The sequence below is a fragment of the Glarea lozoyensis genome (genome assembly GCF_000409485.1).
Source record: "Glarea lozoyensis ATCC 20868 chromosome Unknown GLAREA3, whole genome shotgun sequence".
In the NCBI taxonomy this organism is placed as follows: domain Eukaryota; kingdom Fungi; phylum Ascomycota; class Leotiomycetes; order Helotiales; family Helotiaceae; genus Glarea; species Glarea lozoyensis.
Window position 1 is genome coordinate 1369344 of NW_007360998.1, and position 16253 is coordinate 1385596.

The following is a 16253-nucleotide window of genomic DNA, read 5'->3' on the forward strand; positions in this document are numbered from 1 at the left end:
CTTTCCTTTTTCTACTACTCATCACCATACACTACTTATACACTTAGCAACTGTGCTCTCGACTTTCTGTCACTTGCCTTTCTGTCGCTCTCGAAATAACTTCAAGAGCCTTGGGACTCTATATCAGGAAATTTCCGTCGCTAGTAGTATATCACTTTACAAATACCAACCATCCCCTCGACAATTGTCAGTGCCCCGGATAGACGTCGTGTCTTAGCTCCCCTAACTTCCACTTATATGTAGATGTCCGTGTTTCACTTTTCTTTTGGCGCTCTAACTAATCATGAATAGGGACATCTCGCTTCTTCACAACGAATCCACCGAACAACTAGAACAAGAAAGTACACTTCACAGTCTCGAGCTAGCCGAGACTACAGCAATAGTAGACGAGGATATTCAGCTGAATGACATTGAGGTTGACGAAGAGTCAACCGCAGAGCAAACAACACCAACTCTTGAGATACCCCGTATCACAATCGACTATCCAAATAGCAATCCAGTTGCAACCGAGGAATCATCAGACACCGAGACCGAGATGTCGTCTTCTCACCGATCTGGGCATGCTTCGAGCTCCTCCTCCTCCAAGGGAAAGGGGCACTCTTCCTCCTCTTCATCATCGCGGCCCAAGCCACCAAAAACCGATGACTGGTCAGACATCACGGACCCTGAAGAGAGAAGACGCGTTCAAAATCGAATCGCCCAAAGAAAGTTCCGTAAGTACTGCTTTCTAACGTATTGTAGGTTTTCTAACGAGAAGAAGGAGACAAAGCGAAAGAAGCTAAAGACCGCGAGGAGAGAGATGCTCAGAACAGAACACATGCAGGACGCGCCTACAGTGTTCCTGATCCAAATGAACTGGGAAGAGACAATGATCCCAACGGTTTGCCCTGGGGTGGACTAAACATGCGACACATTGTTTCCAAGGGAAGATCGAGAGGATCAGAATCCCACCGCGGGGGTGGTGGTGGCTCGAGCCGAGAGGAAATGCACCACAGTGGAGGTTATGGCTCGCAAGAACCGTCGTACGAACAAGAACAGTACTACGAGCGAGATCACACTTACTATGAGGATAACGATCAAGTTTACTACGATTATGGCAGCGGCAGTGGAAGTGGACACTCCAGATAGGAGGACGGGGATTTTTGGGGAATACGACTAGAATTGGAGGCAGCTGCTGGATGACTTTCTCTTTTACGGTCCTGACGAACTTATGTGGTCATCTCTATTTTCTGTTTCTCTGCTCTGTTTTCTCATGTTACAGCCGAATCTTTTCTTTGGACCCTGGCATAGAGCATGTGGTATTACTTGGTTTCGTAAGCGAGCAACATCTTTGGCGGATTAGGCAGGACTTTCCATTTCTTTTACTTCCGAGGAGATGCTATTTCCTTGAACTCTTGGCTTTGTCATTTCGGAGACGCGTATCTTGAAACTTCTTTTATAGGGATAGAGATTTGGGGGCGTTCTGTTTGGATTTCATACACTTGACTCTTTTCCTCCGGCCTGAGTCACTGTGCTCGAGGCACTGCTGGGACATCGTTCACTTCAATCTCTCAGAGCTCAGCTCTGCATGTACTATTAGATTATTGCTCTTCAAAGAGCTTCGTGGGGAAGCTAGACCCACCTCTGTTGCGGAATAATACCATGGTCGATCCTCAACCAGATCTCAACTTGATTCCTTCCAAACTCGCTTCTGCGGCTCGTGTGACAGCCTTCAAGGCATTGTTCGAGGCGTTATCAACGTCAATCATCCACGTTCAGCTCAACACATGCGATCGAGATAACATCTGGATCGGGCTCGTCGGGGATTAGAGCCGCGTGTGATGCGGAGCATTATTAGTCGTATTGGTGTCGTCCCATTGCCGTTTCCTGCTTTCCAATGGCGCTTTTCCACACGTTTGTGTGCAACGCCAACCATCTTCCAGAACCGGGCCAACATCAGCGCGTCGGCACGTAATCGTGCCAACCCGTACGTCTGGGTGTTGCCCGTCTCGAGACACGTACCGTGCATGCCTGCTATCGCGAATAACGTGAGTGCAGGGATCGCTGAGGGCTGAACATGGGGAGCTCGAGGGGGGGAGGTGGTAAGGTCCCTCGGCAAATGCACAATAGTGAAGAGGCTGTACGCTCAAAGCAGGATGAAGGATGTCTGGTGGCTGCATAAAGTTCGTTATGAAAACTCAGCGGCTGAGGGGATGAGCAAATGAGAAGCCATATCGCGGGCTCTTTTGTTGGGGAAGGGATAAAAGTAGATAGTCCTACTCTTTGGGTGCGTAAATAGAAATGCCCCCCTCGCGAAGCTCCCACTCACCGCTGGTATTCGCCCTCCGCGAGTTTCTTTTGCTGGGGTGGAGACGTTGGCTTAGAGCTTCTGGATTTCTGGATCAGGAAAATAGCTCTAGGGATTGCGGGGGATGCGACAGGACGAAGTGTTACTGGTCTTGCGCTCCCCAGGAGGTTCGAGATGATCATCTTGGCAAGAAGCTGGAGACGGGCGCAGACGGCCTCGAGGCGGTCTCGAGGCAGCCCAGAGCCAGCCCTATGTATCTTAATCCGGCATGCTGTTCGTCGCTCGTAGCTTTAATTTTAAGCTTTTCCGGGGCTCGAGCGGGGGTCGACGGTCAGAGCTGCCAGCTTCTTCGCTTCCAAGGTTCGTCAGAGTTCCACCAGCTGGAGGTCTGTGCCGTGCCTCACGGGCTCGACTGCACGACAACCTCACCTCAAGTCCAACGTCACCAGATTGCAACAATAACCGCGCAACCCTTCCTCACCACCGCCGACTGTCTGCTCTGGTCGAGCACGACACATGTGAATCTCCTGCTCAGCTGGAGATTTCGATCTACCCCAGTCACATGTCCTTGCGTGTCCTACGCGACAGGGCAATCAGGCACGATGGCCGATCTCAGCGTGCGATCCTCTGCCGACGACTCGACGATTGACGCCGACGACCACAATACCACCCAGCAATCATCACCCATTCGCGCAGATCCAAGATCCTCATTACACCACGTCCTCGACAATTCTGATTCCCGACCTCAATCTCCATCGGCTGCGCGAATGAGGGACGAAGTGACGGAAGATGAAGACGGACGAACTCCACGCGAAATGACACAGGAAATGCCGTCTGCGCCCTCTGCGCCGACTACGGCTGGAGGAAGGAAGAAAAAAGAAGCCCAGGCCGCAGCCCTACAGGGCAGTTCACTGTACGTGGGGAACAAAGTGCGTCATTTGAAGAAGGATGATGGAGAGCCCTTGTGGAGGAAGGACATCCAGTACGATTTCCTGAAGAGGATCTTTGAAGATGACACCAAGTGTTTCACGAATCCATACGAGCCTGAAGCATTGGGGAAACAAACCTTTGCCAATCTATACATCGACGCAATGGCGCGAAGTAGTAAGACGAGTAAGATCTTAAGGGATAAGCTGTTGACGGAGCATGAACCAGCCAAGAACATGGCCATGGTTTGCTTGTTGGTAAATTTAGGGCGGATGAATACCACCCTCAATTGTACGTGGACTCACTCAAAACAACTTGTGCTTGCTAATTCGCAGATAGTCTTTCCAGAAATGAGAGCCCAGCTCCGAACGTATCATGCGATACCCTCTCTTCAGGCACATCAGGACCCAAATTCTTACAAGCAGCTGCAGGATGCTCCCCGACTGAAATCAATACTCAAGGGTGCCTCCGAGGACCAACCTGAACCCAACTCACTCGAAGGAATTAAGAGAAAAGACGTTCCCCGTACTAATCCAGTCAATCTTATCTTCGTGCTTGCGCAATTCGCGCCCAAGGTTACGGAACTACATTTCCCGCCGCCCTTGGACTTCTACGATTTGATTATGCGAACTCAGCTATCGAGCGAATCACGAGCCAAAGCTTTCCTTTGGCTGATGTGGTTTTACCTGGAGTCAGATTTTACTGAAGAAGGCGCTGAAGAAAATCCTTTTGGAGCTGGCGTTGATTATGGCGTTGATGTACGGAACCAAGGCGTACCACACCTCAAGCCGCTCGACTCAGAAGAAGAGGCATTGGAAAATGTTGACACTCCAGAGGAGGTAGAATATGGTGTCATGAAACAGCGTGAACGAAAAAGAATCATCGAGGCGGATCAGGCTGCTTTCCAAGCAGAGCAAGGCCCACCAAAAAGAGGTCCCAAACCAAAACTCCATCTGCCTCCTGATGATGGTGGGCCTAGTCCAGCTGCGTCTTTGTTAGGCAGAATGCGACCAAAGTTTAGTGATGACTTGAGTGGCAGCCCAGTTGCTATGCTAGGTGGTAGAGGTAGGGCAAAGTATGACTCGGATATGGATAGTACTCGCTCGACACCACCACCTCGAGCTCTTGGTGGGAGAATGGGAATTCATAGTGTGTTGAATACTGGCAGAGGCAGGGGCAACCTCAAATACCCGTTCGTTGATGGTTCCTCGCCTGTCCCTCACCCGGAAGGAGTGGTAGCTATGAGACGTTCACGACCACTTACAGCCCACCAGCTAGCCGTCGAGCGAAATCGAAATCAGAGAGTGGATTATATTCTTAGCCGTGGTTTACGGAAGCAACATCACCAAGCTAGAAAGAATCGAAAACGTGAAGGTGCCTTTTTCAGGGCCTTACTGCGCAGCAATCTCATGCCACATCCGTATGATGACAGTGAGGGCGAGGAAAGTCTGGCTCGAGAAAGCGCTGCGCCATTTAGGGAACGAGGGTTCGGTGGACTAGTACAACTCGAAGCCGAGCCAGATGATTTTGGTGAAGAGATGGCTGCTTATTCGGCGGCTTTCAGACGAGCGGGAAGGCGACTAGATCGTTGGGAATCTCGTAAGGATTTAAAGTTGGGCGTGATGGGTACGATGCGTGTTTCTCAGATCAAGAGTGGAGATAGCCATGATGCTCGCGACAACGACGAAACCGAAGACGAGCAAACCCGGGGGCTTGGAGCAAGTCGTCGGAACGGAAAACAGTCGAATGAAGAGAACCTCGACGACATGGATAAGGAAATCTTGGGACTAGACAATGATGAAGATGACGAAATGGAGCTAGATGATGTCGAGAAAGATATACTAGGCATTAACGGGGATGAAACTGAGGTGGATGAAATGTTTGATTATGAAAGTGAAGATCGTGAGAGGGATCCTCCTCGTCCCGACGAGGTACCGGCATATAGTCCTTGATGTATTTTCTGGGAATATAGGGAAAGAGGGCAGGCAGTCTCTTACAAGACTGGTGGAGTTTTGAAGGGATTTTAGAGACTTCATGGTAGAACTGGCCCAAAAGGTAACGGACAAAGTGGCGGGGAACTTGTACAATACATATTTACAGTTTTTTTGATAGCTTTTAAGCGGTAGACGGAAATAAATCTACTCTAGGATCAAGCTTTACAATGTCTAATGTTGACGTTCTGTAATACAAATAAAGTGATTCGCTAAAAACGGAGGCTTAATCCGTTGGGCTTCATTGGTGGTACAAAGCTACAGAATCAATGGACCCGGAGCCACCGCAAAAACGGGACCTGACAATCCTGGAAGTTCAGAGCTGCGCCCTGAATCAAACTTGATGACGGCATACGCGAATGCAAAATCAGTATCGATACCAACACAAAATCCGTTGGAGATAGATTCAGCAGCGCCATGAAAAGCCAATCACAGGTTCTTAGCTGCCGTTAAAAGCCATTTAATAAGTCTTAGTAGATGATTATTCCCAAATCAACCTGAACTTGAGCTTTCAGGTGATTGGAGCCCCGAGTATTTGTCCTGCGGCATGGAGCCGGTAGAGTGGCACCCCAACTTACGCGGGACCAGGTCCTCGATGTTCAGGGGGTAAGGCGAGCGATGCCGAATTGAGCAACCACCTCTGAATACAAAGAGAGGTTACCCCCATTTGCTGACAAGCACGCTTCTTTCCAATTCACAACCTTCTTTTCCCCTCTTTATATACGTCTTGTACGACATAGGGACAGCTGCTCTCGACAATCTGCGTAGTTGCTGCATTCGCTAGGTTTCGTCTTCGGCTGTGGTTAGGAGGAGGCACGGTAGGAGGGCAATGAACGGTCGTGGAAGGATCAATTTTGGTGGACCGTCCATATCTACACAAAAAGCACCCAGCAGGTCTTCAAGTTCGACGAGCACGCAGATTGACACACCCTCTGATACCGAGAGTTGTCTTTCATCTCAAGATATGCCGCCGAAAATTAATGTGAATGGTAGCGTCAATGGCGCAGCGAATGGCATGGAGAAATTAAGTGTCAATGGGGAGGGGAAGAAGAAGAGGATTCCGAACATCAGAAAACAATCTAGCGCCATGTTGCCACCCTTCATAGTGTCTGCGCCAGGAAAGGTCATTGTCTTTGGAGAACATGCTGTCGTTCATGGCAAGGTAAATACCGCAACCAAGTCTGTTGTATTATGCTAATCTTTGCCCAGAAAGCTGTCGCAGCGTCGATATCCCTACGATCCTACCTCCTCGTAACACCTCTTTCGAAATCTAAGCGTACCATCTCCCTCCGATTCCCAGACATCAACCTCTCACATACCTGGGATATTAACGAATTGCCCTGGAGCACTTTTGCCGACCCCTCAAAAAAGAAGTACTATTACGAATTGGTGACTGACCTCGATCCTGAGCTTGTCGCCGCTCTAGAACCACATCTCGAAAATGTATCGAAAGGAGCTTCTGAAGACATGCGTAAAGTGCATCGGAACTCGGCTTCCGCATTTCTATATATGTTATTATCATTGGGAAATCCAGAATTTCCGGGCTGTCAGTACACTTTAAGATCTACCATTCCAATCGGTGCTGGTTTGGGCAGTAGTGCATCAGTGACGGTCTGTTTAGCTTCTGCCTTATTGAAGCAGATCCAGACGCTCGCGGGACCACATCGCGACATGCCTCCGGATGAGGTGCGCCTTCAGGTGGAAAGAATTAATAGGTGGGCGTTTGTGGGTGAGATGTGTATACACGGAAATCCTTCTGGGGTTGATAACACTGTAGCAACGCAAGGGAGGGCCGTTGTCTTTCAGAGATCAGATTACACAAAACCTTCAAGGGTTACGCCCCTTTGGAATTTCCCCGAGTTGCCATTGCTTCTCGTAGATACGAAACAGACGAAATCGACAGCATTCGAAGTTGCGAAAGTGGGCAACCTCAAAAAAGCACATCCTGCTATCACTGAATCGATTTTACACGCCATCGATAAAGTCTCTGAAGCTGCAGCCGAATTGATCTCGAGGGAAGATTTTGACAGCGATGAGTTGTCAAGTATAGAGGAATTGGGCAAATTAATGACGATCAATCACGGGCTACTGGTTGCTTTGGGCGTCTCGCATCCACGGTTAGACAGGATTCGGGAGTTGGTCGACCACAACGGTATTGGTTGGACAAAACTTACAGGTGCCGGTGGTGGCGGATGCGCCATTACGCTTCTTAAGCCCGGAGTACCACAAGAGAAATTGGATCAATTAGCGGAAACGCTAGAGGAGGAAGGTTATGAGAAGTTTCAAACCACACTGGGATGTGATGGTGTTGGAGTTCTTATGCCCGCAGTGCTCAAAAATGGTATCGACGACGATCACGGAGGCGAGGAGATTGATCAAGATAAATTTTTGAACGCAGACGGGATCGAAGGGGTAGAGGAATTGGTTGGCGTGCATGGAGAAGATGGACCTCGAGAAGACTGGAAATTCTGGAGAGTCGAAGAATAGAAATTATGTCTCGCTGACAACGGTAATGGGAAGCTGGCGAATGGGGGATTTGGAAGGACAGGCTTGTACAAACATGGGAGATATCAAATATGCTTGGTTTTTCTTGGGGGCTGACTAACTGCAGTCATATGGCAGTGTGTACATTTAGGAGGAGTTGTTACTAGTTCGCTCGACCTACTTAATACCTAATATGTAGTCAAGTACCCAATTATACGGACGTGAATTGCCATCATCTTAACTAAAATGTGGTAAGACTGCTTTCAGCATTTGGTATTCTAACATATTGTTCTCTTTAATATTGTTGGCGAGGCTGCGGCTGAGACATTTGGCAATTCAATTTCTTTGTCAACCCCACCACCTCGCATCCCCGCGTCAAAAATGGCACCGAAGCCATCGAAAGCTTCAAAAGCTCAACCCAAGGCCCCAGAACCGATAAAAGAGTGTATGCTTTTCAAATCTCTATCCTGAAATCGTGCCTTATAGCTGTTTCCCTCCACTTAGGCTCTAATAATATCAAACAGATCCCAACATCGCAGCCTTCCATCAAGCTACCTACGAAAATTCAAGACCATACCACAAACCTCTGGCAAGCTTATCGGCCACGGAAAAAACCCATTACGCGTATGCCCGATTGCTCGAAACGGGTATCTGGAAATCCTGGGACGAGTTCCAGCGAAAAGACTTCTGGAAATACATAGAGACGAACAAGATTCCGGTTCCACTCCCGGAACCAAAGGACCTCGGGAGGGACAGGAACGGAAGAGATATTAGCAAATACAGCGTAAAAGAATACGAGGAGTACCAGAAGAGGGAGCGCGGGTTGGAGGGACTAGTCAGGGAGAGCACGAGATTTAGAGACCGTCAGAGAAGGCTAAGGAGAAGTGGAAGAGCTGGAGAGGATATTGAAGGCGAGATTGAGGAAGAAAGAAATAGGAGGAAATTAATTGGAGTGCTGAGAGGGAAGAAAATGGGTCGTTATGAGGAGGATCCTGAGTGGGATGATGTTGTTCCTATTGCGCAGGATGATGGGGAGGGAGCGCTTGCACAGATTGCTTATACGGAGGAGTATAGTGAAGGTATTTAGCTCCCATCTACTTTGGGCTTATGATTCGTTATTGTTTGCATGCTAATAGAGATAGCCATGTCATATCTGCGCGCTGTCATGTCGACCCAAGAAAAAACACCCCGAGTCATCGCCTTAACCTCACACATCATATCCCTAAACCCGGCGCATTATACTGTTTGGCTTTACCGTGCCTCTACGCTCTTCGCCATCAACTTTCCAATACATGCGGAAATCGAGTGGGTTAACGATATTGCCTTGGACAACCAGAAGAACTACCAAATTTGGCACCACCGCCAACTACTTGTCGACCACCTGTATCAAGAAATCAAGGACGATGAGGCTAAGCTTAAGGAGCTAGAAGACTCTGAAAGAGCATTCATGACTGAGATGTTTGACGCTGATGCGAAAAACTATCATGTTTGGAGTTACCGTCAGTACCTCGTCAGGAAGCTCAATCTCTGGAACCAAGCAGAGATCGAGAGTATTGAGGTGCTTCTAAAGAAGGATGTGCGCAACAACAGCGCATGGAGTCATCGATTCTTCGTTGTTTTCAATGACCCAAAACACTGTACGGAAGGCAGTCCAGCGACAGCTCATGACCCAAAAATTCCAGATAATATTCTTGACCGAGAGATTGAATTCGCTAAAGCCGCAACCTTCGAAGCTCCTCAGAACCAGTCGCCCTGGAACTATCTACGTGGCGTTCTCTGTAAAGGCGGGCGTGATCTTTCGAGTCTCGAATTATTCGCCGCGGAGTTTGTCAAGGAAGGAAAAGATGGCGCGGAAGAGGATGTTAGGAGTAGTCATGCCTTGGATTCCCTGGCTGATATCTGGGCAAAGACAGATGTTGAAAAAGCAAAATGGGCGCTGGAATTACTGGGGAACAAGTATGACAGAATTCGTAAAGGCTATTGGGATTGGAAGATTGGGCAGTTGATGGATCAGCCTGTCAATACACTTGAGGGGAATCTCGAGGCGCTGAAGGTTTGAAAATGGGCAGGTATGCATTTTTGGAGTTATGTTTGTCGGGATATTTTATACCAATTTCTCCTATTTACAATTCTGTATTTGTGTACTTATATATAGGAATTTTGATGCATCGCGTTGGTATCTTTCAATCCTCAGAGTAACGGGGTTTTTGTTTGCGTCTAATTTATCAGAGTTTCAAATTCGGTGTGTTTATTTACTTGTTTTGATATCACCCACGACAATGCTGATGCCATGAACTTCTGTCTGAGGTGGCCCAAGAAGATATATTATTTGGGGCTGGAACATATTTGAAGACACTCAGTTCATGAGAAACATTCACTTGGGACTAGGGGCACCATACTGGGGTGTTGTTTACTTCGATACAAAATTTCCTTCGAACAATTCACCCTGGACCTCATCTTTCAAATTTTCCGCAGCCAGTTTCCGCAGCCAATTTTTCACCTTTGAAGAATTTACGACACTTCACACAACATCATCTCGCCGATCTACTTCTCTCTCCGTCTCTACGCACTCGTGTTGAGCCAATTGCTTCCAATCTCACTCTACGCTTCTATTTCTCGAGTTCGACAACACTTCAATCAACTTTCACCACTCCACCATTCTAACTTGCCTCGCTCCGCGAATACCACGACCCATTTGGACTTGTCGTTTTCCAAACGCGTCAACTCCAGCCTCCATCATCAATTGAGACGCGTCTTTCTCCAGATCTTGAATCCAATTCTTCTCCATCGCGTTCAATCATTGCACGTCGACGAAACACACACAAACAACAACAACAACACGAAACTCTGAACTTGACGACTGCAATGGCTCTTCAACTGCGACCTACAATTGGTCGACACAAGACCCCTCGAACACCTCCAGCTGTCCGTCACAATGGCTACAGTCAGCTACTTTCTCCACCACAGACTTCGGTCATCTCTGGCTCGAGTCAATGGAACCTAGCACGAGCTCGGCTGGCAAACACATTTTCCACGCCCATCAAATATGAAGATGAGCCTACATTTTTTACATCACCTCAAGTGGCCGCTTCGCCTATCAAATATGAACATGAAGCTACGTTCTTCACATCACCTCAGTTCACCTGCTCGTTTGATACGCCTATCAAAGACGAAGATGAGCTTACGATGTTTACACCACCGCAAGCAGCGAATTCATTTAATACTACTATCAAGTATGAAGATGAAGCTACAATGTTTACACCATATCATGTAGCCAGTTCATTCAATACACCTACCAAACATGAAGATGAGCCTACAATGTTTACACCACCTCTGTTGACGAGACTGTCAGAATTCGAAGAGGATTCAAACGGGTTTGTCGAGGGACTGTCGAGCGAGGATGAAAGTGAAGATTTGCCATCCACGCCTGGTCCAATCTCACAGTCCAAACCAAATCGCTGCTCTGCGAATTCTCCCACTATCAAATTAAGAACATCTGCTGACATTGACGATGACAACGTCAGTTCCGAAGAGGATGACCAATGGACAAACCTTTGTCAAGATTTGTTTGGCAAAGATCTTCCTGCTGATGATAATCCTGAGCACAAAGTAGAATTGCAATTCAAGAACGAGCAGATCGAGACTGAAGATGTAGAAATGGAAGATTCGGTCCCCATGAAGAAAGAGGAACCTACTTCCGTTACGCTCTTGGTCAATCAGCGAAACTGCAACCTGATCGATGCCTACACTCATTCGCCTTCTCACTTCAAGAATGAGCCAGAAACTTCATGCGTCAAGAAGGAAACAATCGGTGATACGCAAACAGAACCATGTTTTTCAAAATCATCGGCTCCTGTTGATCTAGCTTCCGTCAAAACAGAGTTACTTCCGGCTCTTACAATTAAGGACAGAATCGAAGCAGACAATCGTGACATCGATGCCGCTCGCATCAAAGCCGAGAAAAAATCTCGGGGCAGAAGCGTTCTTGGTCGCGTGGGATCGATGAAAGTGGAGGAAGTCCGCGAAACAGTTCCTTCCGGCCTTGGAATCTCAGACGCCAGACTACCTCGGGACATTGAAAATAAAGAGTGTCGAAGACCCTCTGCGAGACCTTTTCGTAGATCAAAGTATTCTTGGTTCACGAAAGTCAAGTCTGACCAAACCACGAAACCCGCTGTCAAACATTCAGTTCGCCAACTACCTCCACTTCTTGGGTTGGGAATCTCCAATGCTACTTCGGAAAAAGAGGAGTCGAAGGATGAGGCGTTTACTCAGAAGAATTTCTATTGCCCAGAAAGTCTTGGACAAGGTATCAAGACGGAAAAGATAGGTGTGAAGGTCGAAAAGACTGTCATGGATGGCGATAAGTTTGCTGGCGTAATGTCGGTACGAACACCACCACTGTGCTCAACTCAATCGCCTGACTCTTCGGTGTCGTCTGTTGAGGGGTGTGGTGAGCTCAAAACGGCAGCCTCACCAACCCTCCTCCCTTCGAGCGAGAAGGCAGTTTTGAAAAGAGCCTTTGGAGACTCCGGTCTGGAAAGCGACAGCGAGCTTCATACGAAAAGACTATGCTACAGAACCAAAACAGTGGATCACACTACTCATGATGATTTTGGCGAGTCTAAAGCTTTGAAGTTCTCTTCTGCTCAGAAAGATCGAGGAAAGATCCAAGCACGCTCATCGACTCCACTCGTCTTCCTCAAACAATTTGGAGGCAATCAAGTTGTCTTTGGCGGGAAGAAGAAAGCATGCAAATCATCAGAGTCGATTCCGGTGTCGCCTGAAATCACATCTCGAGGATGGACTGCAGTCTCGTCTAGAGACACGTCTTCCTCTGTTGATTCAAAGAAACGTGCCCGAGACTTGACTTCCATATCCAATGACCATGAGGTAGATCTATATGACATAGAGCTAATTTTGCCCACTCGTTTCAAGGAGTCCTCATCAAAACGAAGACGGACTAGCATAGCCGAAGACTTCAATTCTGCTTCAGCAAGTAAAGGCAAGAAACTAACCACTTCAAACCTTGAATTCAACAACAACATTACTCCACGTCTCTTCTCCGAATATATGGAAACTACTCCTGCGAAAGCCTACAAGTATCACAACAACGTCCTCGGTCCTTGCAACCCCCGTCTTCTAGCTTTGAACGCCGCATGCGATGCATTTCAAGCCAAGATGCGTGTTCCACCAAAGAGTCCAACTCCTGACGCCGCTAGCGAAGTGAGCAGCGATACGTTGTGTCTTGGTGATGGAGAAGGTGGAAGTACATGGGAAGGTTGTAAGGACTCTGATGAAGAGAGAAAGTGGGGGTTTGATGCTCTCTGGGGAAGTGATGAGGAAACTGACCAAGGAGGATATGTTGAGTCATCTGAGGGAGAGGGAGGTTTGAGAGTGGAGAGTCCTACTCCTGGTCTTCAAAATTCCACAGTCCAGGAAGCTGCGCTCGCATTTGCGTTCTGAGTGGCAGTTTCAATACGATAGAAAGTTCAGAGTGATCCTCCGAGCTCGACAGCTTTAGCAGTCATATCGGATCCATAGCCCTGCAACATCACCAAGCATACCGGCGACGCATAGCTTGTTTATCAGTGCGGCTTCTCAGATATTTCGATATTCACTGGGCTCTCCCAGCACAACGAAGTCATTATAGGGCAAAAAAACCAAAAAAAAAGCCTGAGTAATTTTGAAAGGAACGATTTATGATGGAGGAATAAAAGAGTCGATCTCGACGAGGACATAATTCAGGTGACGCCTGACATTGCAAGTGCAGTATTCAGGAGTAGGTCACTGATCATTTGAAATGGGCAAAGGTGCAGATTGTAGCGAAGAGGGACAGCGTGCTTGATGCTTGATAATATTTCGGGGACGAGGATGAGTGTAGAATTATGTAGCTTTGATTTAATTAGTATAGTGAGAAATGACACCAAATTCAATGAATAGATTTAATTTGAGCGGAGTATTCTTGAGCAATTGAAGTTTGTCAAGTGATACAGTGATAGACGAAACTCATGTGCCATCACAACCTCAATTGATAAAAACATGGACTTACAACAAGTTGAGTAATAAAGCAGTTGCAGTAAATTCAACCCGAATTTAAATTTGTGCCATTAGATACCGTTATGGAGCGTTTTGTACACTCGTGAACCTGTCGTGGTATCGCCGATATCACTTATCAGATGTCCATAACACGAAGGATGCCCAACCTTCGGTGGTATCTCCGTTATCAATTATCAGATTTGATACCGTCCAATCAATAATATATCCTCCGACAACCACACCGCGACGTTCATTTCAAAAGTAATCCTTCTAATTTATACATCACCCATCACTTTACCAAAAGAGATACAAATGATTCTTCAACAAACCATTCATATCATTCAAATCCCACCCCGGCGACCCAACCCTCAAAACCAACCTATCAATCTCCCCCTCCCCATCACCCACCCCCCATCCCTTTCCCAATCCTCCTTCCCCACCACAATACCACCTCAGCAAGCCACCCGCCCCCATTTCAGCCTCCTTCCCCCTCTCCCCACGACCTCTTTGTTGCACATCGCAAAATCTTCAATCGAGTCAGCACCTCGTCATGTCGACCCTCGCGAGTCGTGCCCGCCCCACTTTTGGTCTCCCGAACCCGTGGGGAATCAGGCCATTCATGATACTGGAGTATCTGGTTCTGGATTCAGGCTGATGTGTATTTCCCGAGATTAGGGTTGGGAAGGGAAGAAGGAATTATTGTTCGTCTTCTTGGGTTGTTTTTGGGATGATGTGGGATTTGAGGTGGTTGTTTGAGGGGATGTTGAGGGTTCGGGTAGGTCTCGGGTATGACCCGGGTATGTGTTGGGGGTTCCCGGTAGATAAGGTTTGATGGCGTTGAAGGGGCCTTTTGGGGTCTGGATTGTGTGATTTAAGGTTTGATAGTTGGAGTAGGGAGATTTGGGTTAGTAAAGGGGAAACTATTACTATCTGATAATAGATGATACGGGTTGTGGTGAGGGAAAGTTCACATTGCGAATTCACACATCCGAGGTTCCGTTACCTTATACATACTGTATTTTGGAAGAGGTAAAAAGAGGATTCGATTTATTACTTTGAGAAGCCCATTATACTTATTCAGTAGGATCGGATGATATTATGTTAATTGCAACAAGGTATTGATTATCATTATTGTTCTAGTAAGTAAAGTATACCCTCTCTTTAAAGTAATCAAGCTAGACGCTAATGTAAACCAAAGACTCAAGAGTTTTCTTTCCTACCAGACTATACACTGCCGTAGTGACGAAGAGTTCCCTTGAAGACATTGTTAAGCGGGGCGTATCCTTGACATTGTATGAGATATTCGCTGGCCACAGCATCAGTACCCGCCAACGGGACGGTCCACGTATATGTATACCCATTCTGAGTCTGTGGTGCAGTCCCGATAGATTCCCACGACCACTCCGCATTGTCAGGGCTTAGCTCGTACCAAGTGCCAGTGTATTTGCTGAAGCCAGAGTAAAAACTGTTACCTTCGACGAGGTAATTCACGATCTGATGGAAGGCAGTCTCACCCGAAGGACCCCCTAGGGCAGGCGAGTGGATTGGCCAACCTCTTCCGATTCCAGGATCGGGTTGCTTGATACCGAGGAAGAGACGAACGAATCCGTAAGGAACCAAGACGTCCGCCTTGTAGGTTGCCGTGTTACCGTCGGTGGTGAAGCCAACATTGCTGACGGTCCCAGTGGACGGTAGGCTTTTCGTGCTCCCCGAGAGAGACCGGCTCTGGCCCCCACTGCCCGTTGCGAGGATGGTCCTAACCTCGAAGGTCATACCAGAGGTTCCTGGTTCGAGCATAGCAATCGTCGCTCTGGTCATGAAAGGTGGCAGTTCCACGACCCGTACACCGTTCTTGTAGACGGCGTACCCAAGGGCACTCCCGACCGAGGACCAAGTGAGGGTGACGGAGCTATAGTCGGACGAGGAGACGGCTGCATCTGCTGGAAGCCCAGCAACGTAGGAGCCGCTGAAAGTAGCTGGATCCGCAGCGCGAGGCTTGCCACCTGCTACAGCGCCGATGAGTGCTTGCATGTAAGCTTCGTTGGGGAGGTTGTCGTATGGGTTGGGTTGGGTATCGTCAGTGATTTCTACGAACCCTGCATGGCGACTCGAGGCAAGAGCAGCAACACCTGCAATCTGGCCCTGTGGTACTTGGAAGATGATGTGCCATATCTTTCGGGGGTCCTTGGGCGTCCAATCGTTAGGAGTATACTCACTTTGATAAGCCTCGTAGCTGTTTTCAAAGGTCAATAACGTGTCCATGGTGTTTTCAAAACACTGAGCTATGGGCGAGCCAGGATTGAGTACTGTGAATGCACCAGGGTACTTCCGCTTCGTATAGTTGTTGATGTATGCATATACATCTGCATAGATGTTGTTGGGACCACACTCTGGCCACCCTTCGTCGAAGAATATGCCGCCGAGACTGGAGCCATATAGCTCGTACCACTTGTCAACATCTTGTTCAATCTGCGAAGTCCAGTCTGCGAGGTCATGCGAGCCTAGTCGAGTTGTAAACTGCTGGT

General features: G+C 47.9%; 6 protein-coding genes across 6 annotated transcripts; 5 read left to right on the plus strand and 1 right to left on the minus strand.

Annotated features, from left to right (window-relative positions):
* Positions 1 to 283: 283 nt before the first annotated feature.
* On the plus strand, positions 284 to 1128 carry GLAREA_00450 (uncharacterized protein; the record flags this gene model as incomplete). Its single annotated transcript, XM_008085208.1, has 2 exons — positions 284 to 713; positions 761 to 1128. 2 exons carry the CDS (start codon positions 284 to 286, stop codon positions 1126 to 1128), a joined length of 798 nt encoding a protein of 265 aa, XP_008083399.1.
* A 1152-nt stretch (positions 1129 to 2280) lies between these two features.
* Positions 2281 to 5166, plus strand: GLAREA_00451 (uncharacterized protein; the record flags this gene model as incomplete). Its single annotated transcript, XM_008085209.1, has 2 exons — positions 2281 to 3505; positions 3554 to 5166. The coding sequence occupies 2 exons, from the start codon at positions 2281 to 2283 to the stop codon at positions 5164 to 5166; spliced, it is 2838 nt and encodes a 945-aa protein (XP_008083400.1).
* An 868-nt stretch (positions 5167 to 6034) lies between these two features.
* Positions 6035 to 7692, plus strand: GLAREA_00452 (GHMP Kinase, C-terminal; the record flags this gene model as incomplete). The annotated part of the gene is made up of 2 exons (XM_008085210.1): positions 6035 to 6367; positions 6415 to 7692. 2 exons carry the CDS (start codon positions 6035 to 6037, stop codon positions 7690 to 7692), a joined length of 1611 nt encoding a protein of 536 aa, XP_008083401.1.
* Positions 7693 to 8070: 378 nt separating this feature from the next.
* Positions 8071 to 9748, plus strand: GLAREA_00453 (Protein prenylyltransferase; the record flags this gene model as incomplete). The annotated part of the gene is made up of 3 exons (XM_008085211.1): positions 8071 to 8134; positions 8214 to 8768; positions 8832 to 9748. The coding sequence occupies 3 exons, from the start codon at positions 8071 to 8073 to the stop codon at positions 9746 to 9748; spliced, it is 1536 nt and encodes a 511-aa protein (XP_008083402.1).
* An 806-nt stretch (positions 9749 to 10554) lies between these two features.
* Positions 10555 to 13155, plus strand: GLAREA_00454 (uncharacterized protein; the record flags this gene model as incomplete). The annotated part of the gene is made up of 1 exon (XM_008085212.1): positions 10555 to 13155. One exon carries the CDS (start codon positions 10555 to 10557, stop codon positions 13153 to 13155), a length of 2601 nt encoding a protein of 866 aa, XP_008083403.1.
* Positions 13156 to 14952: 1797 nt separating this feature from the next.
* GLAREA_00455 (uncharacterized protein) lies at positions 14953 to 15990 on the minus strand (the record flags this gene model as incomplete). The annotated part of the gene is made up of 1 exon (XM_008085213.1): positions 14953 to 15990. One exon carries the CDS (start codon positions 15988 to 15990, stop codon positions 14953 to 14955), a length of 1038 nt encoding a protein of 345 aa, XP_008083404.1.
* Positions 15991 to 16253: the final 263 nt, after the last annotated feature.